The following is a 26619-nucleotide window of genomic DNA, read 5'->3' as shown; positions in this document are numbered from 1 at the left end:
ACCCATCCCAGCAGCTTAATAATACATTGTGGTGATCTGTAATCACCTAGCTCCCACATACCCTGTACTGGCTGCAGACAAAATAGTGCATTTGCTGCTCTCCTGAGAGCCTTCTCCCTCTGCAGGCAGCCTGTAGCTCTGTGACTCATCACATTGCTGTCACTCAGCCTTAGTCAGGGCCACACAGGCTGTGCCAGCAGCTGGCCTGTGACACAGGCCCTGACTGGTTTCTGCAGTGGTGTCTTGCTGAAATGGTGCCTCACACCACCGCACAAGCCTTGGTACAGTAATTTCAAATTTCACTTAAGCCACCCACCCACATTAATTCATGAAACGTGACTGTTAAGTGAGGATTACAGAAAAAAAAAAGACCACAAACACCCCAGGCCTTATGTTTCACATATTTCTGCTCTCTGCAAATGTAGTCATGGAGTGACGAATAATCCCCTTTCCCTCTTTCCCAGTTTCAAAAGCTCTGAACTGTCTCACTTTCAGAAATATTACTGCCAAAAGCATTCTGCAAACTGGTAGTACAAGGGAGAGAAATTATGAGCAGAGCCAAGAGCTCCACTGAACTCTGCCAACAGAAAAGAGTCTTACCCTGAGCTGTCTGAGACTGGACAAACGTTTTGATGAGAGTGTCCGTGGTCTGAGTGTAGAGGGAGAGAGCATATCGAAGTGACTGTAGGTCTGGACTCTTCTCCAAGAAAGTTTTCTTCAGACCATTCCCACCAGCATGGAAATATTGCTAAGAGTAAAAAGCAACGGGACAGGTACTGAGCAAGAATTGCAACCAGCAACAAACATGTATGTGCAGTTGCACATACGGATAGCAAACAGCTGGAAAAATTCACAAAACAGCTTCTGTACTGGAAACCCAGCTCTTAGACCAGCTGATACCAACTGCTCATGGCATTCCTCTTCCAAAGCACTTTAATATGAATATGCTGACTCCCAGCACAACAGTTCCCTGAACCTTTTCAGGTGTACACAAACATGGCAGTATTAACTTAGAACCTTTATCATTGTGACAGCAAGGACAAACTCTTGCCATCTCCTGAACCATGACAAGCACTGTCTTCCCAAAGAAGAGTTAGGGAACAGCAAAGATATTAATGGAATCACTTACTTTGATTGTATCCAGCGCCAGATCCAGAACAGCACACTGCTTTGGAGTGAGGCTCCTGGTTTCCTCTCTCACCATATGATCCTGCAAGCAACCATTGTATTTGACATGAGTGTGCTGTCAGAGGCTAAAGGAAAGGGAGTCCCCAGTACCAACACTTTCTCTAGATTCATGCTGTATCTACGTGACAGCAGCATTAATTCAGCTGTTCACGGAATGTTTGATGGAGTCTCTCAGACTCATTTATTACAGCTTAACTTGGAAATAAACTAATTTTCTCTCTTTCTTGCAGGCACAAGACATAAATAAGGAAAGAACTGGACAAAGGTAAGTGACAATTTAAAATCACAGTTTATCTCTCAAGAAAACCCAAACAGAAGCCTGCCTGCTACCACTGTCATTCTGGAAAAGCCACAACGAAACTCTCCAAATACCACCTAAATCAAGGAATTCTGAGAACTAGGCATTAGTCAAAGTTGTTATATCTGTCATTTGTGGATTTTTTTACTCTTCCAACTACAAAAGTCACTAATTAATTCCGCCATTTGTGTAAAAGAAGAAAAACAAAAGAGGTTTGTTAAAGAAGATATTATTCCCATTAAGACCCACCAACTCTAACAACAAAAATCCAGTAATCACTTGGGAAAGAATTCCCTTTTCTGCACTGGAAGTGCATTCCTGTTAGACTCCTGGCTGACTACAAGGATGTGCCATCCTTTGGCATTTCACTAAGCTGTTTGTTTCTGATGCTTAGTCTAGGTCTTAGGGGAAAACAGTGTATTTTAGGAAGTCAAAGCTTTGCAAAAATCCATATTCTAACTGAGCAGCTGGAGGGTCAGGCCAGTTGACTTTAGGTTGGGCTCTAAAGCATTCATAAAAAAAGATGCATGCAAATCAGGCAAAGACTCTTTATCCCTACCTTAAAAATGTCACAGTCCCCCCTAGACACTTTCCAGGAGACACATCTGCTAAACTGCCTCTGCGTAAAGCACACCTAGTGTGTGGCATCATGTGTGTGTTTCACAGGGACAGACCTGCTGGCTATCTTGCAGCTTGCTGAATCTTCTCAATGCCTAGTGCTGTCTCCATTCATTACCCACTGCAATCCATTTCCTCCCTGATGGGAGACAGGGCTCTTTGCAGTCTAGGGGCAGCCACAAGGCATTTGCCACACTTCTCTCAGACTTCTAGCTATCAACTTTACACACTGAAGCCTTGCAGAGAAGATGCCTGTCAAGTTGTCAGTTTCTCAGACAAGTTCACACCCTGCTTTCCTGAGTAGCAGAGATGTGCCTCAATGTGCCTCTTCCCCCACACAGCATGTCCCTGGTCTGGGGACTGTGTGCAGGACACAGTACTTGCTGAGCTGCAGTGTGTCTTCTGTTGTGATACGCTGTCCTCAGGGGAGCAATAGCTCTCCTCCTTCTTCTTCATGAGCTGGGAGTAATTCAATTGAAGATGATGTGGCTTCACACTTCAGTACACAGAGACTTCAGTACACAGAGGGTAAAGTGTTCTTTTCTCTGTCTGACAGTCAGATTAAGTGCAAAATCAGCCAGAGCCCAAGGCCCCATTCATGGGAGAGGCCAGTTTAGTCAGCGTAGCTGTGTTGCCAAGGCAGAGCTACTTTCACATCTGCTAAAATGACTTTCTAGGTCTGCCTGCCAGATTGCCCCAACTGCCACAGAAACCAGGTGGTCAACACTTTTCTCTCAAACACCTATAGAGCTCATTCAGCCCCACTGAGAGACCACTCCAGCCATGCCCATGCTGTCAATGCACAGCAACACATCACTGCTTTCTCTGAGTTTCCCAGTGTCATTTTCTTCAACACATTATGTAAAAAATAACCCAGAGACTGGACTGGTAATATTTGCACCTACTCAGAGAAGAGCCCACGACTGTCATTCCTGTGCATACCTGCCCTCTGCAAATCCCACACTGTTCCTATAAAGAACTGTGCATAGTGCTACCTTGCACCTCCCAGATTGCAAGCCAGGAGCAAGAAACAAGTATTTACATCAAATAATTATGCAAGTTGAAGCAGAAGAAGTAAAAAAAAAAAAAAACCATCAAACTTTTCCTGATCTCTCAAACTCATCCTTGTATTCTCCACAGGTATTTTCAGAAGAAACTCTGCGGTCAGAGCCTGGCTGTTTACCCTGGGGGCTGTACAAGGGAGAGCAGGCAGCTGCTCCCTGCTCCAGTTGCTGGCTATTAAGCAAAATGAGCAGAAAGAGTTTGATAATAAGTGGGAGGCAGATATGTGGCACCAAGGAACCAGGTTTATGGTTAGCTTTCTGAGTATTTGAAAATACACTGTGAAATTGATTTGTCATCAGGACGAGAGCCTGTGCTTGTCAGGTCTGTCAATCTCAGTTTTCAGCTGAGTTATCTGATTCACTAGGGCTCTGTTCTCCCTGTTGTATTTAAGACCAATAAAGCTTAAAATCCATCCCATATTTTCCCCATGCTTTTAGTGGAACTGAAAAATGCAGAGAAGAGGGGGTCTGAAGAAATATGCCTTCCCTGTTAGCTTGTATGTGCCTGCAAAAACAAAAGGACAAAAAATATAATATCCACGATTCTTACATGGACTCAACAATTTTTACTCTTATAACACTCCTATTCTACTGGAAATTTTTAGACACAATGTAATTTCCCTTATGGTTTCCATAATTCAGGTGCTTTCACACTTGACTATGACTCTCTTGCCACATATAAAATCCTGTGTACCTGTACTGCTGCAGTTCTATATGTGGATATGCAAATAAAGGCTTGAACACACGCCACGGCTTACCTGATTTGCATGATTACGTGCATTTCTAAAAATGCAGTCCAGAGTCACCAGAGTTAAGCCTTACAGTAACTGAACTTAAGACAGGGCGCTGCTGAGGGACGGGCTTCACCTGACCAGTGCAAATGGAAACCAGCAAAGCTTCCAACCCATTCCTGGCAAAAGGCGCCCTGTATATGCTTAGAAATTCCAGTAATGAGAAAATATGGAACAAGTAAAAGATAACAGTGAATTTCAGTGGTCATGCCCAAGAACGCAAGCAAACCACAGGAACTCACAGACTGTCCTTGTGACCTGGGGGAAGAAACAGCAAACTCAGAGCTCTGCCCTCAGACACCAGGAGTACATGTAAAACGCAGGGATGGTTTCTTTTCCTCCACATGATGAGTCCCTGCTGCTGCTTTTGCAAGAGAAAGGGGAAACTCACAGGAAACAGGAGTCACACTTGGATGCTGTGGTTCAGCTGCCACTCCCCCAGACTGGCTCCCCATTTTTCCCACGGCAGCAACACACAGCATTGCAAGCGCATAAAGCAGGGAAGGAAACGCAATCTTCATGAGCCACCATGTCACCAGGGATGACAGCCTGACCATGGGAGTGCACAAGGCCATCACTCAGCACAAGTGACAGCTATTCCCCTGGGGAGCCACACTTGGAGGCTTATGCTAGGTGACTAGTAACTACTATGCACCAGCCTCAAAATGTAGCTGGAGAACAGGCGCACATCTAATGACACACCTGCATACCCTGATAACTTGCAAGGACTGCTAATAAGCACTGCCTTAAATGAGCTGTGTACTGGCCACATAAATATGTATGGAAAATGTATCTGCTGGTCAAGGGACATAGGTGTATGAAGACAGCTGTATTAGTGTGCAAGACAAATGCCTTTTGAAACTGCAATAATCACTTAGGAGAATGTCCTTTGCACTGGGAAGATTCCCTAATCATGCTCTGACAGAGTTCAGGTCCAGCTCCATCTCCCTCACAGCATTCTGTGCAGTGTGACACTTCAGATTTAGACCTCCTCCTCCTCTTGCACAATACCGGTCTTGTAGCACAAGTGCAACCACAGTATAGTGCAAGTTGAGTGCTGTAAGGTGTCACTATTTTCATACCATTCTTGTCGTGATCAGTGAATTAGTGTTTGATTTGCTTATGATGAGGTGGTGTGCACTTCATAATGCTCATGCCATGCGCTGTCACATCATGCACTGTCAAAACACATCAACAGAGCCTTCATGCTAAATGCCAACTTGCCTGTGAAGGGAGCCCACGCAGAAGGAATTTACAGACACAGGCTCTCTTCCATAAGCAACAGTTATTTTTGTAACAGTCCATGTAATTCATCCATAGCTAACACTAGTATCTTTCCAACCATCAGGGACTCCCTTTTATAAATGAGGATATGGAGAAGCTGGCCAGATACTGAGAAATCTACTTTTTTTCATTTTAAATCAATGTACCAGACTTACCACCGTGGATACAGAAGAGAAAAACTACTTTGATGATTAAACGCACAGTAAGATTTAATGTTAAGCACTATGCTAATGTTAGTAGAATGAATTTAAAAGCACATTTAATGCATTTAAAGGCATTTCTCTACAACTGCATTCAGTGACAAACCACTGGAAGCACAAGACATGCTATGCACTACCACACTTCCATGCTTACACACAGGGATATTAACGCAAGCCATGCAGGACAATACCTTCAACTTCGACAAGTGTCCCAGTTCCTTAGCAGCACTGAAAATCAACTGTGTGCCCTATGGTTGCAGAAGTTAGAAAAGAAAGGAGGGGGGAAAAAAGGTTATAAACAAGCTTCACAGATTTTTCCTTTGGGCAAGTCAAGTCGGGTCACAGCAACTTTACATAACCACCCCAAGGCCAGGCGAAACAACTGGACTCCTTGCCACTTTAATACCTAGTAAAAAAGCCTGGCATTTCTGCAGATACCACATCAAGAGCTATTTCAGAGCACAATGTCTTGCTAACCAGCTCACTCTTGCTTACAGCAGCCACTCACTTATACAGGATGAAGCATGGATTGCACAGGGTTGGGATGAAGGCCATCTCCAAACACTCCTTTAGATTTCACATCTAAATATACATGAAGACCACAAAGACTGGCCACAGCAAAAGACCACACAACCCCAAGATGACGAGAATCCATCTACAGAGGTAGGGCCCAGTCATCATGGTGGGGACAGTCACAGAACAGACCGTAAACAAAACTGGACCTCAGGTGTTTAGGGGCAAGAGATTGCCAAAATCTAGTGAATACAACAGCATCGCCTTCAAATATCCCAGAGTTTGGCCAATGGCTCTTCTTCTCCCTCTGTGCCTTACTGAAGCAATTTAACCAATGAGAAACATCAAGGGAAGATGAACCCCAGTGACAGGAAATCTTGCTTCAAGGCACTTCACCACTCTCACTGTAAAAAAAGTCTTCCTTTATATAGCCTGTATCTACCCTCTTCTAGTTTAAAAGCATGCTAGCTACATGATACCTATGTACCAACTGGTTATTTAGGCATCTGGAAGATAAATGTTAACACATAAAATGTGTTTCAATGTGTAGGTCAGATTGCTCAGAGCCCCATTTAACCTGGCCCTGAATGTTTCTAGGGATGGGCCATCCTGTGTGAGGACTATAGGCTGCACAAACTAAAGGTCTCCAGTAAATCCAATTCTCCTTCCCTCTCCATTACTATCCTTTCTTATCTTAACAATCTTCAACCCTCCTACTAAACCACAACAGCCTTGACCATGCCCCACCCCAAAATACCTCAAACTGTAATGAAGCAAGATGTAAACCCAGAATTATTATAGTGCTTTTTTACCCTGCTGGTGTCACTCAGCTTTCCTTTGCTGCCCTCCCTGGTATTAGTTCATTACCATTTAGGTCAGTACTCTATGGAACAACTATCCCACTCCAGGATCTGCAGAGAAGACCCTGGGAACTGGCTACTACTCCAAAGATCGCTGCTATTTTTTTTTTTTTTTTAAAGGATTAAAATGAACATCAGCCCCTCTAAAAATTTCCCCTCAGCAAAAAGTCTCTATACCTGTTGCCTGGGGTAGTGGTAGAAAAACAAGCAGCTTATAGACGTAACACTGGAAAACCCAAGACTTGCTCTAGGGCAACTGGACACCCTCTGCCCATTAAAACAGCAGCCCAGAACTGAACTTTTAAGGTGAAGAGGCCTTTTCTTTAGTTTTTCCAGCTTTGAAAATGTCTTCAAACGTAAATACTCTGTGACATGAAACCCCAGATCACCTCTTGATTTGCTCTACTTGTAACCACCAGCTAACCCTCACTGTTCCTCAGCCTTTTAGGTTTGTTGAATACAAACTGACACAGAATCACACTTTGATTTTGTAGCTAAACAGAAGCCCTTGATAAATTATTAAATTCACAACTTTTGGCAGGGGTGGAGGAGAAATTGCTGGCAAGCACAATGAATCTACAAAGGAAAGCTCCTGAAATGAGACTGAGAGCTTGTCTTGCGATCAGTATCCAATGGGTAGTGTTGAAGAGTACAGCTTCCTAATTTGAAACCGCACGAATTTCCATGTATTTCCAGCAAGGAGGGTTGAACATGACTGCACACCAGCAGCAACAGAGAGATTTCACTGTGGGCCATGCCAAATAACCAACCAGAATACAGGGTTTCACCAGCCTCTGCTACCCAACACATGTGCCTGCTGTTCTGTATGATCTGCCATGAAATTCTGTTGACTTACAGGTCTTAAAATTCAGGTTTTTGAGTCCACTGATGAAGCAGGAAACAAAAACCAAAATATTTTAGTATCTGGAATTTTGAAAAAGGGAGTAGTCTCAAAACACAGTAACATCAACCTTTCTTAATTCAGTATTTTCAGCATTCACTGGACACTTTTTTATTACATACATTTGAACAACAACATTAACCAGCCCAGGCACGTAGTCTTGCTGCCTCAGGCTTCTAAGGAGGGCAGGTCAGAAACACTGAGCAATAGCCAGTGACTGGATATGCTTCATGGAGCAAAGCTGCTCAGATAACTCCTAGTTCTTGCACGCTAAGAAAATCCTCGTCAATCAGTGACAATCTCTGTCAATGCCTCTGCAAGGAGAAAATTATTTTGCAGTTACACTGAGTTTGTCATCAATGCTGGAAACATCTAATGAAAATCTGGACAGCTCCTTCCTCTGCCAAATAGCATTCTTGTAAACAAGATGCCATACTCCTCAGAAATATTATTTATGTATGGAAAACATATCACAAAGCTCTATGGACAGCACTTATTCCAGTTGTGCCAGAGAGTGAGAATAACTGAACTTAAATTACAAGGTAGCTTAGAGACAAGCTGCCCATAATGCAATTGGTTAAAATATCAGGAATAGAATATGAGGACAAATTAAATCCTTACTATGAATCATGCCTAGCTCTGCAGCAAACACAGCTGGAAAGGGGATGGGCATTCATGCTGGTTTTTCTGGCTCTCTTGTAATGTTAGTTGTACTTTCCTAAACTCTTCAGAAACAAGAAACACACCTATAGTCCACAACACTTTTTATACACAATGCTTATTTTTCTGAGACATAACAGTGAAAGGAAGTTTCATCTTGTATTGTACATTTATTTTCTATATTTTTTTAAATTCCTATGTTCAACATCAATGAGATATGATAATTTAACAGCATTTAAGCTCGTTTAAAAAACTCAATAGTATCTGGCAGTGTTTGTTAGCACACATTAAGATAAAACTCTTTTTTAGTTGTTGTGGTGTCTTAACCACAAAAATTGACAAAATAAGCTTAAAAGTGGGGATGAAAAGAGGAAAATAATTAACTGTCAGTACAGAGAATTAGGCACATATGCAGTTCACAGACCACAATTTTATTCAAGGCTAAGAAAGCTTTTTCTTCTCATCACAGAGGCAGCCTTGACTTTTTCTGTTCCAAGCTAGCACAAGGGAGAGGATTCATTTAAACTAACAGAAGTTAAGAAAGGTTTCAGAAAACCTCTTAAAGCCACACTCTCCTCTACCACAGAGTAGCTCTGGAGCAACTCAGGCAGATGAACCTGAAAAACAGACAGTTTGGAAGGCAAATTCAAATTCTGTCCTCAGCTTAAAGAAAATTTAGTTCTTATCTTGAACTATGTTCTCATTTAGTGAAAAGAAGTCTGACAGGTAGAAAAAAGCACAAAAGGAGCAAGCACAAACAGAGCCTCACGTGAATAGCTGCAGTGCACTGGGTGAAATAAATAAAGGAGAGGCTCCAGAGGAATCACCTGGGTATAAACTAAGCGCTTCTTCTCTTACTTGACTAGTCACTTACGGCATGGTACTGCTTCATCCTAAGCAGTTGAGAAAGAAATGCATAGCTGATCCATTAACATCACTGAGCACTGTGCACTGAATCCCAAAATATGGATTCCTAGAGTGTATATCCACTCAACCAAGACAGAAGGTGTTTAATTACATGCTGGATCTTAAAACCACTGAGGTGTGAATTACTTGGTGAGTTACTGGAGATTATACTGCTGCTAATCTCACAAGCCACAGGCAGAGAGTGATGAGAGAAATTGAAGTCACCTATCTGAAAATCATGAAGGAGCCACAGACCAGGTTGTCAGAGTGGGAGGTTGTAAAACTGCCCTGTCACCATTGGATTCCTCACAGTGCTAACACTTTCTCACCTGAGCCTCACACAGAAAAATCTTCCAGAAAGCTAATTTAAGTGGAATTTTTAAGTCTGGAGAGAGGTATTTAAGCACTGTGCAGTGGCAGGGTCATGCAAGTGACAGGCAAGGCAAACTGCAGGGTGATGGGAACCTTCTACCCGAGTATGCTTTTCATGATCTCCATCAAAAAAACTGCACGTCCAGCAGTTTTGCAGAAAGAAGAGAAAATATTCCACAAAAGAGATTATTTTCTACCACGAGTATCTCCTACTCCTTAAGGGCTGCACGTGAGTTTTAGGATGGAAATTCCCATCAGTGGTCCTTCAAACACAGAGAGGCGCCATTAGAACTTTCTGTTGCTGAGGGCTGGGAGGAAAGTGTGTTACAGTGCCTGAGGCTATTTGTGTCTGATGTGCTTTCAAAAAAAAAAAAAGAAAAAAAGCGAGCCAAATTAGATAAGAGTGGCTTGGCACAGAAGTAGAATAGCAAAGAGAAAATACTGCTTCTGCCCATGCTGGCCACCCCAGATTTTGCCCTGCCTTGCCCTGCTAGCCTTCACTGCTGGGAATGATGAAAATCTGTTGGTAACAGAATAAATTGCTATGCCCTAGAGAACAGCGAAACAGCTCTTTGTCCTTGCAGCTTATCCAGCCTCACCACCAGTTCCCTGCTCAAGGACTGCAGACAAGGCCATTTTAATCATTGCATTGTTCATAACTGTCCTTCTGGAAGAGTAACCCATTTCCAGTTTAGACTACTTCAGCCTCCTTGCTGCCATACAACTAATTAGACACAAAAAAATCCAGCTATGAGCATTTTGCGTTATCTCAGACAAGAGAGTATATACTTCAATTTGCTTCTCAATTTGAAACTGAAATGATGGCAACAAGAAACTATGAAAAAAACTTCAAGCAGCTTATGGCAACATCCTGCAGGTTGGAAGAATTGTCTGATCACAGTTATTGCCTCCTTCACGATACAAATACTGAATCACTCTCCTACTCTGCCTTTGAAATCCAAAACTAGCAAGTATAAAGCTCAAGCAGCTCCTCCCTAGTTCTCTCTGAGGCCCTTGATCTCACTGATTCCATTCCAAATGGGTCATGTTAATGCTGCTCCTACACAGTGATTTTAGCACCTGTCCCCAAAGACTCCTTTCTAAAAGCAATTCAACCAAGAAAAAGAAATTTCATCCTCCTAAATTTATCTTCTTTTTCTTCTTTACAAATCATAAAGGCAAGTAGAAATGATTACTCCAAATCTGAGCTCAGAGAAAGCAGTCTTTAGCAAATTACACCTCACACTAATTTCATGATTGTAGGTATGACAGCGCACTTCATCCCAACAGTTAAAATCATCATCATCAAGGCCAGAGACAAGGGCCTTCAAGACAAGAAACATACACAGCAAGGGGCAGCTTTGCATCACTTCCCTGGATACTGCAACCCAAAAAGCCCAGTCTAAATACGTGAGGGAACTGCTGAATGACCACTATTGTTCTACCCACCGCTGGGAAAAAAGTAAGGCTGCATAACTGAGCTACAGACTGCAAATTCACTCTAACAGCAACATAAAAAGAAGTTCTGGATCACCCGTAAATAATGAGGTTACAGCCCAAACTTCACACTGCCTCCAACCAAGTGTCATCCCTCAGAGTAGCTGGGCATGCATGACTGACATTTAATCAGTTCCTCTGGTTTCTCAGAACTGGGGAAGAGTTAATCTTCCATTGTTAAAAGTATCACTACATTCATGACACACATTCATCCAGCATGTCCACACAGCTGAACAATTATACAAAAGACTGCCTTTGAAGAAAAACTATCTGGACTCGCTTCCAGCTCCCCAGCATCACAGACAGAGAAATCCTGCCAGCCAAGTTGGTGTTAAAGCCTTCTGTGGAGGGTAAAAAGGGGGATGGGTGATTAAAAATCAAGCTCAAATCAACAACACCTATATAGAGAGAGAGACTGGCTAACAGATGATAGGGCAGAAGTGGCAACAGGTCATGACCTAAGGCCATGAAGGCTAACTGTTCCTTAATTCCCACATACACAGGAAGCTCTCCTTAGAGAACTGCAAAACTAATCAGCGCAAACTGAAATACTGGATAGAAACTCCTTTTGGATCATGAATTTTGAATTGTGTTTTTTTTCTAGAGCGTGCTCTGTATCTTGCAACTCTACCATAAATAGAGATGCTCCCTTTTTTTTTTTACCAAGTTCCAGACAAGTTTTTTCCATCCTCAGGCAGGCTACATGCAGACAAATTTACCTGGATGGATGACTCACTAGGTCAGGGGGATGAGTTACACAGGCAAAGGCAACACTTTCTGGTATGAGTCAAGAAGGATAAAATGCTTTACCGTATGGTCTGTAAGAGGAGGCAGCACAATCAGCTTCTCCATGGTGTTCATTACCACCCTCCAGAGCTCTTTTAGCACCCGTTTCAACACTGTCTTTTCACACACAGTTGCAAACAGTGTCAGGCTGCAGGGAGAGAGCAAGAACTGAGTAAGTTCAAAGAGCACAATATGCAATGGAAGATTCAGTGCCCTATCCAAAGCAGTTTGTCATAACAATTGCTTTAAGAGTAAAAACCTTCCCTCTTCTAAAGCATAGCCTGTGCTCACCCTTGGAGTTCTAGCACTAAGAACACAGGCCAAAAATGGAAGATTGACATTTCTGATCTCAGTCATTTCTGTTTATTGACCTTGGGATTACAGAAGGTGACACTTGGTGATGGCCGGTTTGGAATAATATATATAATCCAAATAAGAGCAGGTACCATTGAATATGATACCTTTAAGAAGATGTATTTTATTAACAAAGTATATAGAAAAAATTACAAATATAGAATAATAGGTTTTAAGCTTCAAGGGGTTACTGTAATGATTTTTGATGAATACCTAAATTAATACTTCCCAGAGTGTTGTGTAGAAATTCCTGCACAGCTTCTGAAAGCTGCTGAAGTACCTAAATCTTACACCTCTAAAACCACCCCAAAATATTTCTCAGACAACTCCCTATTTTGTTGTGATTGCATTCACCACTCACCAGCCATGTGTTTATGCACTCTAACATAAGGAGCTTTATTTCCCTAGGTTTTCTTCCTTTATTATTGTAGGGGCTATAAAAAAGAATCTTCTTCGAAACATTTGTTGAACTTCAGCATGTACTGATCACACTGTGAGAGCTACAAAACAGGAACTCTCTGTGGCCAGTAGCACTCAGACTCTTTTCCATTGTGTAACATCTCCCAACTTCCCTTCTTCCCACAGCTGGTTAAACAGCAAATGAACAAAACCAAACAGGGCTAGGACTGATGCGGGTTGAAGGCAGGAGGCATTAAAAAAATACTCTCCTTCTGTAAAGGAGGGAAGAAAATAATCCAAGCGTGGATTATCATAATCAAAGTTACTTGCTCCACAGCTGGATGGTAAGCCTGCAGCATACCACGCTCCCAGTGGTAAAAAGGAATATGGCTTTTCAGGATTCATGAAGCCATGCATGGAAAATGATAATATGAGAAGGCTCTTAGATGTAATGACTGTTGCAGAGAGTCACTTAGGACACAGTGACCCCCAAAAAAGATGGGATAATCAACACTAAGAGCAACCAAATCCCTATAATTTAAACTTGTAAAGTTTAACATCTCTTGCAGTACTTATTATGAAAATTGCTGGCCATCCCTTACTAAATGAAGAACTGATGTGCATCAGCGTTAAATTTAACTTGTACAAAGATTAAAAACTGTTTCTCTTTGCAGTTCAGGACTTGGCTTGCACACTTAACTGTCCTTGTCCAACTGAATCATGCTGCATGTTATTAATGCAACAGTTAATTAAAGCAATGGATCAACCATGTGCACATCTCATGGTTCAGAAGCTTATTTGCTAGTCAGAACAGCAGCAGGTATGACTAGAACACACATTTGACAGGACTATGATACTGTGTAGAATATGTATCAAGTACATTAGCACTGTTTGCAATATGCTTGCTAATTGACTACAGTAAAATCTCAACAGGAAAAAACCCTCAGCTAGAAAATCTGGAATTTCAGTCTTTTTCACTATTTGATCAGCAGTGTGTTTTGCTGATTGCTATAATTGCCAGAGATAGAAAGAAGAACTGAGAGTGTGCTTTCGCACTGAATGAAGGCTGAAAAGCCCATCCATGGCTTGCAAGAGGCAGATACAGGAAGAAAAGCTATTAATTCTTCTTGGAAATCTGGAAATTTCAGTAACAAGCCAAGAACACAGAGTTATTTTCCCCTCTGCCTCATTCTTGTTCTAATCCAATGAACTGTATGTGTAGCATATATTTGAACACTCCCTTACTTTCCATCCAGGAAGTCCATCAGTGGCCTCAGGACATTATCTGCATCTTGTGCAACTGTGTTTCTGGCATTAGCAGCAGAATTTGCTGTCCCTTTCACTTGACAGAGGACATCAGACATTTGCTTGACACACTCATCAATCCGAGTCTGAAAGCTGTACAGATAGGAGAGAGGGGAAAACAATGCTATCAGTGGCAGAAATACAAAGTAAAAAATTTCAAGTTCACTCAGTTTCCCATTTTTCTTTCACAAGACTTGCTTCTCTTTTCCCTACTGCATTTGTTACCAAGGGGCATGCTCTCCAGGTCCTTTTGTCCACCACCCACAAACAGCTGACCACCTCTGAACACGAGACACGAGCATATTTGAAAGGAGTTTGGTCACTCATCTTGCAGGAAGAAATGATCCTTTCCTGATTTCAAGAAACGCTGTTTTTCTTAAGTCAAAGCACCTCGTTGTACCCTTTGCTTTCTCCACCACAGAGGCTGGGATATCACACAGAGCAATGACACAGTGCATGCCCCACTCTGAGCACCCAGGAGTCCATCTGCAGAAATCCAGTTATGACCCATCATAGCTTAAGTCTTTAAAATAACAGAGACAGCCTGAAGGCATGCACCAGCTTAAACCAGTCTACTGCCATACAGTCCATATCAAGAGTCAAATTGGGAAGTGGGGCAGAGCTGTGCAAAGTGCAGTCTCCCTGCAATGAAGTGACACACAAGGCATTAAAGCACAATTGCTTTTCCACCTCTTTCTGCTAAGAGGAGGTTCAAAATTAAATAATGCAGCGATTAAAAATTATTAATAGATCAGCAGAGCTGACAACTAATCAATTCAGTGAATAAAGGAAAATGCTTTGACATTTAAAAGAATAGTTACTAACAACAGAAACTACAAGTGACATTTAACTATTCATTAATGGCACAGAATTTTGAAACCAGGAACAGAAGTCAGTGTTAGGAGCTAGGGTAAAGATTTAAGGGGAGGCACAAAAGTTTGGAAGTCAGCAGTACAGCTGCATCAATGACCTGAACTTCTGTGTGCAAGCCACCAGGACACCTGGGGGTTGGGTGTGAGTGTCCCACGGCTCTCACCTGCCTTCTCCACCTGGTCACCTCTACTGCTCAGCCACCTCTAGCCTCATGGTCCTTGCTCAATTCTAGCCTGCCTCTCACTGGAAATGTTCCAGACCTGTCTCCCACCTGCCCTACTCTTTCTAGCAGAAAGATTCCTGCAGCACTCAGTTGTGGCTGCAATGTCATCTTAACCAGAGACCTAAGCCACACCAAATAAAAGAGCATAAAAATCTCCTGTGCCATTAACAGTCCCCATTCTGTCACAGGCCAATCACACCCCACAGTTCTCCCATCACTTCATCAGTTGCAGGACCTTGCTTCAAGATGCTTTAAACCCCCCAGGTCAAGGATGGAAAATAACAATGCCTTCATAGAAAAAAAGTAATATGAGTCAAACTGGTTGCCAATTTTATGAAAAATAATAGATCAGTTACTGTGGCAACAAATTCACCTGAAAGTGAAGCTTCTGTAATAGATGTACAGCTTAACAGGAGGCCTTGGTACCAGCAAGCTAAAAAACAACTTCACCTATCCTGTCAGACAGGGCCTGCTGCTCCCTAATTTCTCCAGGAATTCGTTCTTTCACTCCTACAGCCTCCAAGAACAAAACTGCAGCTAGCCTTGCCTGAAGGATAAACCCTTCCAAGATTTATCTTCTCGCAAAGTAGAAAACGCTTCTGCGTCCAGACAAAATCTTCTCTCAGCATAAGGGTAGCGAGGCTCTCTGGATATGTGCTGCCTTCTCATCAAATGCAGTTAAGCTCACACAGATGAAAAAGAGTTAAGATCTGCAGTGTCAAGTGTGCACAGAGGTGAAAGAGTAATTGTTTACAGACACTGCACAGAATTTTATAGAAATCTGCCTTACCTCCTAAGTTTATATCCTTTAGGAGATCACGCTTATATAGTAAACTGCAGCTCTGCTTTTCACTCCCTAAGACTGTTAAGGAATAAATGAAGTCTGAGACATATGACTGGCTGGATCTCTGGCTGGCTCATCTCTCTAAAACACTCCCCAGTATGTATGCTGATACTGGATAATCTCTTTAAATCATATTATCATATGTCAAGATTGTCCTCTAATTATTTTCTAGCAATGACACCATGGAGACAATATACAGATTAAAAAAAAAAAATCACCTCCCTAATCATTATTTCTCAGTCACTCTCCATCTAATTATGAACTATACTGATTCCATTCAGTTACAGTCTGAGTCTTTCAATTTCTTGCTGTAGCATCCATGACTGGCCATGGGAACTGCTCACTTATCTCCCTGCTTAGCTTTGTGTGCTGAAATCCAAGCAGTCTTTGGCAAGTCTCACTATAATTTTTCAGCCATAAGAATTGCAAACCTGTCAACCCTGGGAGGCCAAGGTGGTACAATTTGCTCTACCTTGCGCATGTTCAAGTGATACTATAGCTCATGCCTGCATTAATCCTGTTATGCAGCACAATGTGAAATGAATGGTGTTTGTAATGAGAAGTGGTTGTTTTCAAAGATCAGTCAGGAGTTCTGTTTTTAGATTTCACTTAATTGACATGCTCTGTAGTTCACTACAAAAGTCTTATAAAGTTGAGCACATTTTTATCCTCAGGTAGATGATAACACGATTTGCAATAAAACCTAATTGCCATCAATTACTCTGGCAATACTTTAAAGAGCTCCTTGAAACACTAGATAACATTTGCAGCAGTTTTAGAACAAGTCAATCTCAAATTCTAAACCTGTTTCCTTCTTATTCCAGTACTCATTTAACAATCAGAAATCAGTCAGCTGTTTCATACATTTAGAGCAGAATGTTTAAACAAGAATCTTGCTTCATAAAACGCTAAGCTGGAAACTGCTTTTTGAGCACTAAAGGAGCAGGCAATTCTGTTACTGACAAGCGCTACTTACTGAAAAAAAAATCAGTTCGTGTAATTCAAATACATTTTGCAGTTGAGAGATCTCTATTTTACATTTCCAAGCAGAGAAATACAGAAGAGAAAGACTTTAAAAATGTTTCTCACTTCTTTAGATGGTCCCTGTATTTGAAAGGATATGAATTTAGGACAAAAAGAAAAATATAATGCAGTTCACAGGAGTTTCTTTTCTTTCATAACCTGACTAAATGAGATTAGACAGAAGAAAGGAATACTTCAAGGACAAGGCCTTGTAGTACTGACCTGTTACCAAACACTGCACTGAGTTCATCCAAAACATTGTTCAGCTTCACCTGGAGCTCTTTGAGATGGTCACTTGCTTCTGCATCCAACTGTGGATGAAAAAAAGAGCATTTAGTTTGAACCTAGAGGGCAGACCACTGTCCTTTGCAGTGCTTCTCTTCACTGTTGAGACTACACTTAATAAGCAGGTGAACTATCCCCACTGGACTCTGCCAGGTAGGATAATCTCCTCCACTGCCTGCTGCTGCTGCTACAGAGGTTGTGAAGTCATCAGCAGATACTTGCCTAAAAAGCAAGTAATTTCCCCAGGCTCCTATACCTTTCAGTATCCCTCCTGATGTTTGTAAAGTTGAGGAAGAAAGAGAATATGAACTCCCTGTGGCCAAGAGTGTATTTAGGCTGAGAATCCATCAAGTACTGTACTTTACCCTGGGCTCACAGGTCATTTCACCCCTCTGAGTCTAGAAGGACACAGGGCTTTTTCGACTGGCTGTTGCTACTCATGCATTTCTCCATGCATGAACTTAAAAGAAGGTACTTCCCCTTCCACCTAGCTGTCAAGTATTTCAACTGAAGATTGACCCAGTCTCTGCTCTCAGAAGGCTGGAGGCCAGCTGTTTAGAAAACCTGGCCACAGTATCATGGCAGGAGCTGTTGTGCACTTTTGTTGATCATTTTTGGAAAGTAAAATCTCAGCTACTGGTACTGAACAAATTTAGCTCTACTCTTCCATGGAATGAGACAGCTTTTTGCATACAAGTGTTCAGAGAAAAATAAAAAACAAGTTCCCCAAGCAGTACATGAATGCTGTTGACACCTTGGCAGATTCTGTAAGGAAGTGCTTCCTCCATTCTTACCAGTCCAAAGCCACCTGTTTTAAATTGAACATGATTTACAGTGTGTTGTATTCCAGCTGCTGTCACCCCTCCAGCCTCAAAAGCGCCAGTTCTGCGCAACATACCTGTGTGTACACATAGCAACACAGGATGAATGCTTTGGGATCATTTGTTCCTAAAAAGTAACTTGTAAAACAGACTTGCCTGTGTATGCAGGCAGGCAAGATGTTTCTAAAACAAAAAAGTTCCTCTAAGGCAGAGCACCTGTTTAGGAATGTAATGAGCCAGGTACCAGTACCATGGTTAAAAATCAGTTTAGATTTTTATGGTATATCCATCTATACAGCATTTGAACAAAACAGGAGTTCCCACCTCTAAAATCAGTGCTGAAGCCCTCTTCATATTGTTTTAGCATCTGCCAGTGAAAGCCAAGCCTTAGGGGATTTGGAATCTGATCCACTCATTTTCCTGTTGTAAGCTGGCATGGAAAATTGACTGTATTACGCATTTGAACCTGTGCTAATGAAACTTTGGATCAGAATTTCAAAAGTAATTAAAGTAAGAACCAACAACCAAGCAAATGATGATTACTTAGGCCTTGTAACTTTAGGCATTGCTGCTTCCGATTATTTTTCCCTTATTAAATTTCATTTTCTATTATCTTTTTAACACTCTTGCTCTGTGACAGCAGAAGGAAGCTAATGTCATGCCAATCAGCATTCATTCTAGCAAAGCTTGTAGGTAACAAAATCAAAACAGCATTTGGTGGTGGTGGTTTCCCTTGCCCCTACATTAATCCTTCCCTCCTACTGCATAAAGGCACAATGAGTCACAAACTGCCTGATTTGTTCTCTACTATTAATGGCACTGAAGCGTCCTCTGATTTCAGCCATTTCTGACAGATTTGAGGTAGGACCAGTCCATGATTCATCAAAACGTTTCAACTAACTTCTTTTCTAGACAGGAAAAAAAGCCAGAATAATTTGGCACAAGACAATTATTCTTCACGATTTACTTCTACTTCTTTATAAGCTATCAGATGCACAGCCTAGAGGATGTTCAGGGTCAGGATCAACAACTTGTTGCCCTGGTACATGAACTGTGCAATCAATGATTTATTTTACTGTGAGGTGGCCTGGAGAGCTCACTGGTTACCTCTAAAATTTCCCTCACTGTTGTATTTTACTGCAAATTGATGTTCCTCGTAGGAATTGCTGTCCCAATACTGCAAAAAGAGACAGCTGACACAATGCTTTGCCAAGGGGATGAGCTCCATTATCTGTGGTAAAGAACTCTCACTCCTCCAGAACATCAGCTCACAGCTCTCTGGGTACAATTAGCAAGACAGATGCCCAGATTTAACTTTGAGATGCCCAGCCTCATCCTCATCCTCAGAAAAGCTCTTGTTTTCTGAGCAATTCCTGCTAGGGAACAAGGACTCCGCCTAACACACTACTGATGGTTAATGCTTAGGCATTGGCCTGCTTTGGCTCAAAAGCAAAGTTTGGGATATTATCTGAGTGCGATATAAGTTCATTTGGAAGGTGCTGGTAGGTGTGTACTGCTGTTTCCCACACGTAAATCACATGTCAGTTACAGAGTACTGCATCATGTGGTATTAACTGCAAACTTGGCCCATGTGGTGAAGCACTGCTAAGAGTGCTCAAATAAACCCACAATGGTGTTGCTGTTGCTGCTCAGTCAATGAATTTTAAGCATATCAGCTATCACTGATAGCACGAAATGCTACTTGGACTGCGTGATAAATCTGGCTGGTATTGCAGAAAACAGGATTAGGCAGCTGGGTCACTGCCACATGTCACATCCACACCATTTCACTCAGCAGGCTTATGATCTCCATTTGGAGGGTGTATGAGAGAGAATTCAGAGGAAGAATGAAAAGTTCTCTGTGCATAACATGGGACAGTTGTCACAGTGAAGTGGCTTCTGATGTCTGAGCAAATGTTTCAATTCCTGTGGGAATAATGGCTGGAACAGCCACAATTCTGTGTCTGAGGCTAAATGTGTGATGCTGAAAAGTGAGATGCAAAGAGGGAAAAGCTAATCCCGTATTTAAATTTCAAGGGAGAAATCAAGTCTCTGTTAATTTTCTTAAAATATTTGGGACTTGGCTTTTGAGAGAATCTGGGCCTCAAAGTCTCATCTGAACCCATTCAGGGCTGGAACCTCAAGTCCTCTGCTAATCTGAATGGTGGCATTTACACCGAAGTGCCATCAACTTGAATTCTCCTCCTATCCTTATGTATGAAACAGAACCTCTGAGCCTAACAATTTGCAGTGATGGGCTTCCAAGTTTTCCAGGAGATGTAATTAGTTCTTCTTTGGTTTCCATACACACTGGTGAAGCGTGAGTGGCCAGAATTGGAAGGCTCCTATGTAGGTGGTGTAGGTGGGGAGACATGACTCTTGCTTCCTAGAAAGCTGAAGATGTTAATCAATTCCCATCTATAAAAGGCAGAGGCTCTGTGAAATCATCAGATCTGATCTGGCAAACCAGCTGCTAAAGAATTATGCTCTGCTAACATATTTTAGCTTTAGCAAGTTATGGAGTTCATCTGACTCCAGTTTGAAGCAGCTGATTTTTGTTCTGCCTCCCTCCACCAGCCCCTGGGAGCTCAGAAGGTCCAGCTCCCCTTTAGGGACGTGCATTGAATTTTCAGGCATCTCCCCACTTTCCTATAGTGTTCAAGAGTAAGAAACATGGAGCACTGAATCTAAACAATAGCTGCCAACTTCTCAAATAGTAGGGTGGCCTTAGCTATGGCATGTGGGATGCTAAAGAGGAGGAAACACTAGATACCACAAATCCTTTGAGAATATTCCTATTTAAGTCTTGGCTGTTTCTAAGCTGTTCTGCAATTTGTAATTCAGATGGCCAACTTAGGATTTAAAATGTGGGTTAACCCTGGCTAAGCATTACGAGGAGAGTTTCCTGAAGCTTTAATTGTGAAGATTAGCTTGAAACCAAAGGCATGAAAATTGTATGGTGACAATATGCTGATACTCAGCAGCTAATTCCTCGGGATCCCTAGGCAGTGCTTGTCTCTGATACTCACCTCACATGCTTCCCTTGGGGAAAAAAGGTGTAGAAATGTTTTAAACTAGTCTTTCACAGTATATCTAGACTCCAGCAGTGTGCAATGCAGTACAGCACCTTTTAATTTCACTGCCATGAGTTCAGTACCCATGAAAAGCTAAGAAAAATAATGGACTGCAGGCTGAAGTCTGAAAACGCAAATCATGTTAGGTTTTATTAGGTAAAGCATGAATAATCAAATAAATGGGGCCAAGTTCAGGCAAACACTAGCACTGAATGTATGTAGCCCATCCCAGCAGAGAGCTAAATTATAATCTCTGCTCTGCTGGTGTACTGGAGATGATTCAGAGGAATCAAAGGTTTCTAAAGGTACTCATGCATCCAGTCTTCATCCAGAACTCACCCCCCAATTTCACTATTCATTATGTTTTTAATGCTATCTGCCATTTCATAAACGCTGCCTTTCCAAAACATGCTTTAGGAGGGATATCTGAGAATGCTCCTGAGTCATGATGAAGCTGTTTTAATCCCATGAGATCAACACAGCTCAGAAGGGAAATAAAAGTATTAATTATAATTCCTAAAATTTATTTAAGGCACTTCTCTCTGTGTATGAATGTATGTTTAACTATTTGTGTGTATCTATCTATCTATCTATCTATCTATCTATCTATCTATCTTTGCCTTGACCCAAGGCAATCCCTACAAACAGAGCTCTCTAAAGCTCTGCTGCTATCCCTTGCTGTTTCTGACTGGTAATGTTCACAGACCACATGGTGTTGACACCTTAAATCCAGAGATGCTGGGCAATTTTTGCCCTGTTTTGAGTACTACAGTTCTGAAAATAATAAGAAAAATGAGGGGAAAAGGTACCATAACTCACTGGGGGCAGTGGGTGGAGGAGAGAGTAAAGAAAGACACGATATCCAGGAGCCAAATCTCAATAAGCAGGATTGGGCAAGCACTTCTGTTCCGTATCATGCCATTACACTGCAGGGTGACCACAGGTGAGCCCTGTCTCATCATTTCTCTTGCTGCAAAAAGAGTAAGTGACCTGAATTTCCCTAGGGGTGTGCTCTGGACCCACTGGCAAAGAACACCACATAGCAGCAGTATTTCAGAGTTTTCCACAGTTGTGCAGTGCTACAGCTGCAGATCAGGATGGATCTGCAATCAGAAGCAAATGAAGCCACAAGCACACCGTAACTGAAATGAGCCCCCAGGGTCTGGCTGCACACATGGCACAAGTAACATACTTGCCACAGGAACAATGGAATATTTGGTACCTGGCTCTCAAGAACACCTTTGAGAACACAAGAAGTTGAACAGTTCAAGACCAGGGCATCCCACTATTATAGTTTCTTACTCTCCCAAAGATGTCCTTTTTTGCATAGACTACTCAGGATAATGCTTACTTTTGTGCAAGGTACTGTGTCATAGATAGATGACTATAGAACAAATCTGCCACAGAAAGTGAGAACTGTCCTTCCTGAAGTACAACCCACAGATGCATTTCCAGTAAGTTCTATCGTTGTCTCACCTATTGTTACCCAATTGTCATGTTCAATCTGCAGGCAAGAAACTATTCAAACTAGGACAAGACATTGTTTACGCTAGTAAGACAGGGAACCTGGCAGTTCTTGAGTCAAGAAGCGATGTACTACACAGTCACCAAGTGGGAAACCCCCGGGGACAGCAGATAATGCAGGCACCTAACACAACACGATTTATTTCTGGTGATCAGTGGCAGCCCTATGAAGTGCAATAAGCACCACTTGAAAAGAAAATGAAAAAAAAGATCACTTCCAAAAACCAGCTTCCTAGTGTGTTTGCTAGATTTCTTCCTATTTTACTCCTCACTGTCTGGGTTTCTCCCCTTCCAGTCTTTTGATTTCACAGTACACGGGAAATAGTGGGTTCATTACCCCTTTTTTACCTTACTTACACTTCCTCTGGAAGGTTTTAAAGGGCAGAATGCAGAGATCTAGTCTAGGGAAAACAGCCAACAACCTCAAGAAACACCTTTTTTCTCCATTTATTTAATACAGTATCAGGGGATATTTTCAATTTTAAATATAGAGAAAACCCACTTAATGACTACCACTACAGAAAATAGTAGCAAATTGATTCCTTAAGGGAAATTAAATGCACGGGCATTAAACTTTTATAAGCCACTTCACAAATATTTCATCACAAGTTTATTTTTTCCCAAAAATGAGTATTTAGCTACTGCTGCTATTACAGCAGGAAGCATATAACGCTAGTTTTTGAAGCAGGACTTGTAAATTAGGATTATTAAGGTGACATGTGAAAGAATGACAGCAGTTTTCTTTGCCTCATGGGGAAAATCTATTTGTTGAGATTTTTGCCACTTCATAGAATTCTGCCACTGAGCACAAGAAAGATTTATAAAAGCAATACAGGAAAAAACTGAGCTGGCATCAGCAAAACTGACTTTCCTCTTGGCATACAGGTCATAGCACAGATTCTATCACAAAACAACCAAAGAAAATGCACTTGAAAATAATTTTTCCTAACATCAGCATCAGCAGGCTTTTCTTCATCTTCCTGAATCTTGAAAAGCAATGAAAAAAGAAGAGGAAAAAAAAAGATACACATAATTACATCAGAACAAAAACAGTGACCTGTACGAGCAAAACATTATTTCTGTAAAAACTACCATCTCATAACAAATGGATACATCTGAATATCCCTCAAAACACGAGTAGAGAACTCATTTGCATGTCTGTAATGTATTAGATATTGGACATTTCATGCTAAAGGCGCTGTCCCACATTTATATGCCATATAAAATGATTCAATGTCCACAGTACTGAGACCTCCATTAAGCCACGCCCACGTGAGCACAATAGGCAATCTTTTCTTTCCTATTCTGTGCTCCAAAACATTGCTCCTGCATTTGATGATAGATTTAGTTGGGAAGCCTTCAGTCATGGCTGTTTCCCCACACTTACAGTTCCAGGTGTCACAAGGCTCTCCTCATGACTGCAGTCTTCAAGAACCAATATGATGCAAACAACCCAGCAACAACAGTGCAGGAGGAATGAGGAGCAACACTCAGTCTCTAAGATCTCTTACCTCTTTACCACCCATGGCTTCAAACATCTTCTCCAGCTGCACCCGCAGTTGTTGGATGTTGTTCATCAGGATGCAGGGCTGAAGGGACAAAAGGAGGTGACTGCTACTGCTCAGGATGCCAACACACCGTCATCAATGGGAGACCTTGTGCCTCAACACCTTTCCCCAAGAACCACCGGTTTCAAGGGTTCCACAGGAGGCAGGGCATGCACAGATTTCAGCACTCAAATATGGTCAGTTCCCAGCTGCAGAATACCCAGATGAACAGACCTCTCTAAGTACCAGATCTACAGAGCAATCTGTGCCCACTTATTATTTTTTTAAACCACACAACACAGGCAGTGTGAAAGCTAATTTCAAGGGGACTTGACAGCCTCCAAACCCTGCATATCATCTTCAGGACCTGTTTTTATTTTTGGTCCAAGCCAGAATTCAAACTTCAAAAGCATCCAAATGATGACAAAACCAACACTGAAAAATATTTACCTCATCACCATGGTCAGGTGCAATGTGACACTGGTTTCATCAAGACAATTACATGATTCTTTGGGGGAATAGAGAAGCTCAGCATAACTCACCAGTTTCTCCTTGGAACAGTAGGACTCAAAGCTCTTGGAAAGTATGTCAGCGTACTGCATCAGCACTTTCCCAATAGTCTGTGAAGACAAGATGTGAGCACTGTTACTTGTCATCCTCTACCACTGGTGAAGAAGTCCAGGAAGCAGAACAAAAAAATCATACTGTCTTACACTCCATTAAGAAAAGACAAACACCTGGATGCTGAGGGTATTACCTTAGCAAACCTCCTATTGTAGTGGGCAACAATGACAGGGTCTGGGCACTCCAGCTTCTTAATGATCTCAAAGCTCTGGTTGAGCTGGGTGAACACATCCACCACTGAGCAAGAGAACAGAGCGTGCTCGGATGTTTGCTGGAACTAAAACAAAAATACAAATAGTCACTGTCAAATGGAAAGATCTGAAATATACCCACCAATGGGTGCTTCCATCATCTGCTGCACTGAAGGTAGGGTAACTTTACCAAAACATACATCTTTCTCAGAATTAGTCAAAAACTCTTCAAAAGGTCTAGAGGAGATAAATAGCCTCTTTTGGTTGGATTATAAATTTACTGTCCTTCACAAACTACGGTCATGACAAGCACCAGGAAAATGTACCATGATGTTGAAATCTTTAATGCAATGCATGGTTTGCCTGTCAGTAAATGAGGAAAGAAGGAGAGAGTAAAGACCTATTTAATTTTTTTTAATTATTTTTTTTAGATTTAGCTATTGAACAGAATGTTGCATGAGTATCGCAGTATACAGTGCCAACAGTCACTGAATAACAAGAAAGCTCTTCTCTCCATTGGCAATACTCAGCAAATTAAGAGTAAGATTGGTCTGTCAGTGGATTAAGGTCACATTCTCACTGCATGACTAAGTACATGCAAAGTGCCTCAATTTTCAATTTCAATTACTTCTCCCAAATAGAGAGAGCTGAGAGAGCAGCAAGCCACTGGCTGACAGATTAAGAGCAGCAGAACAGACAAAACTGAATGATATGCACCTGGCTATTAAGAAGTTCTCTGTGACCTGTAAAGTACTAAAATAAATGAGTTTCCCACTTGTTTAGCAAGCAAAAAGGACCACATCCTCCATTTGTAAGAAAGCTGAATTTATAGTGTTTTATTTGGTTCTGTGCACTGAATGGTGTAGCACCAAGTCATGCACTCAGAGTGACATACCCCATCTTTTTTATCTCTCTCCAGAGCACCATGCAGGAAATCTAAGGAAACATCTTCATTTTCGTCCAGCCACTGCATCACAAACTGCTCAAACCACCTGCAGGGGAGCAAAGGGCAAGTTACAGCAGGAAGAGGAGCACACCAACCTCAGAAAGCCTTGTGAAAGCTGGCAGATGTCTGAATGCTGCTGTCCGTGCATGCAGTCTGAGTTCCCAAACACACCTGCACCTCTGCACAAGTTAACAGGGCCTGTACCATCACTCAGGCTGGTTCTGAGCTGGTTTTATCCTTCTTCCTATCTTTTTTCTACTTGATACCTTCCCCTTTACCCCCAACTTGAGAGCCACCTTTAACATTGCTTCACGTCAAAGCACTTTGTCATTTTTTCCAAGACCTCCACACGCACAGGCACCTGTTCTGCTGTTCACTTGGGTGTACCAAATAGGCAACGTGAAAATAGGCAAGTTGAGAAGCAGCTTCAGTGATGGGATCTGACAGCTGGTCCCTCTGTCCTCTGCTCAGAGGGTCACACACAGTACAAAAGGGGGTGTGGTGTGTTTTTGTTGCCTGTGTTTAAGCAGCAACATAGCACTTACAGCCTTATTTAAATGTCTGTCTAGAGTTTGTTGCGTGCAAGTGCCAACACAGCACAGCTGACGCAAATCTTAATTTCAAATATTACTAAACAGCATTCACAAA

General features: G+C 41.9%; 1 protein-coding gene across 3 annotated transcripts in view; it reads right to left on the bottom strand.

Annotated features, from left to right (window-relative positions):
* UNC13B (unc-13 homolog B) overlaps window positions 1-26619 on the bottom strand; it is a 215302-nt gene that overhangs the window by 9793 nt on the left and 178890 nt on the right. For all 3 annotated transcript variants that reach the window (XM_066180967.1, XM_066180969.1, XM_066180970.1), the window contains 10 exons: window positions 25921-26017; window positions 24968-25111; window positions 24753-24830; window positions 24175-24252; window positions 17182-17270; window positions 13937-14089; window positions 11963-12086; window positions 5635-5691; window positions 1130-1210; window positions 601-748 (listed from right to left, as the gene is read on the bottom strand). In XM_066180967.1, the coding sequence (XP_066037064.1) occupies window positions 601-748; window positions 1130-1210; window positions 5635-5691; window positions 11963-12086; window positions 13937-14089; window positions 17182-17270; window positions 24175-24252; window positions 24753-24830; window positions 24968-25111; window positions 25921-26017 (1049 nt within the window). The remainder of the gene's footprint in view (window positions 1-600; window positions 749-1129; window positions 1211-5634; window positions 5692-11962; window positions 12087-13936; window positions 14090-17181; window positions 17271-24174; window positions 24253-24752; window positions 24831-24967; window positions 25112-25920; window positions 26018-26619) is intronic.

Source organism: Chamaea fasciata, unplaced genomic scaffold (assembly GCF_029207755.1).
Source record: "Chamaea fasciata isolate MVZ Bird 193981 ecotype frontalis unplaced genomic scaffold, bChaFas1.0.hap1 SCAF_4, whole genome shotgun sequence".
Lineage (NCBI taxonomy): Eukaryota > Metazoa > Chordata > Aves > Passeriformes > Sylviidae > Chamaea > Chamaea fasciata.
This window is presented reverse-complemented; position numbering and strand designations above follow the sequence as displayed.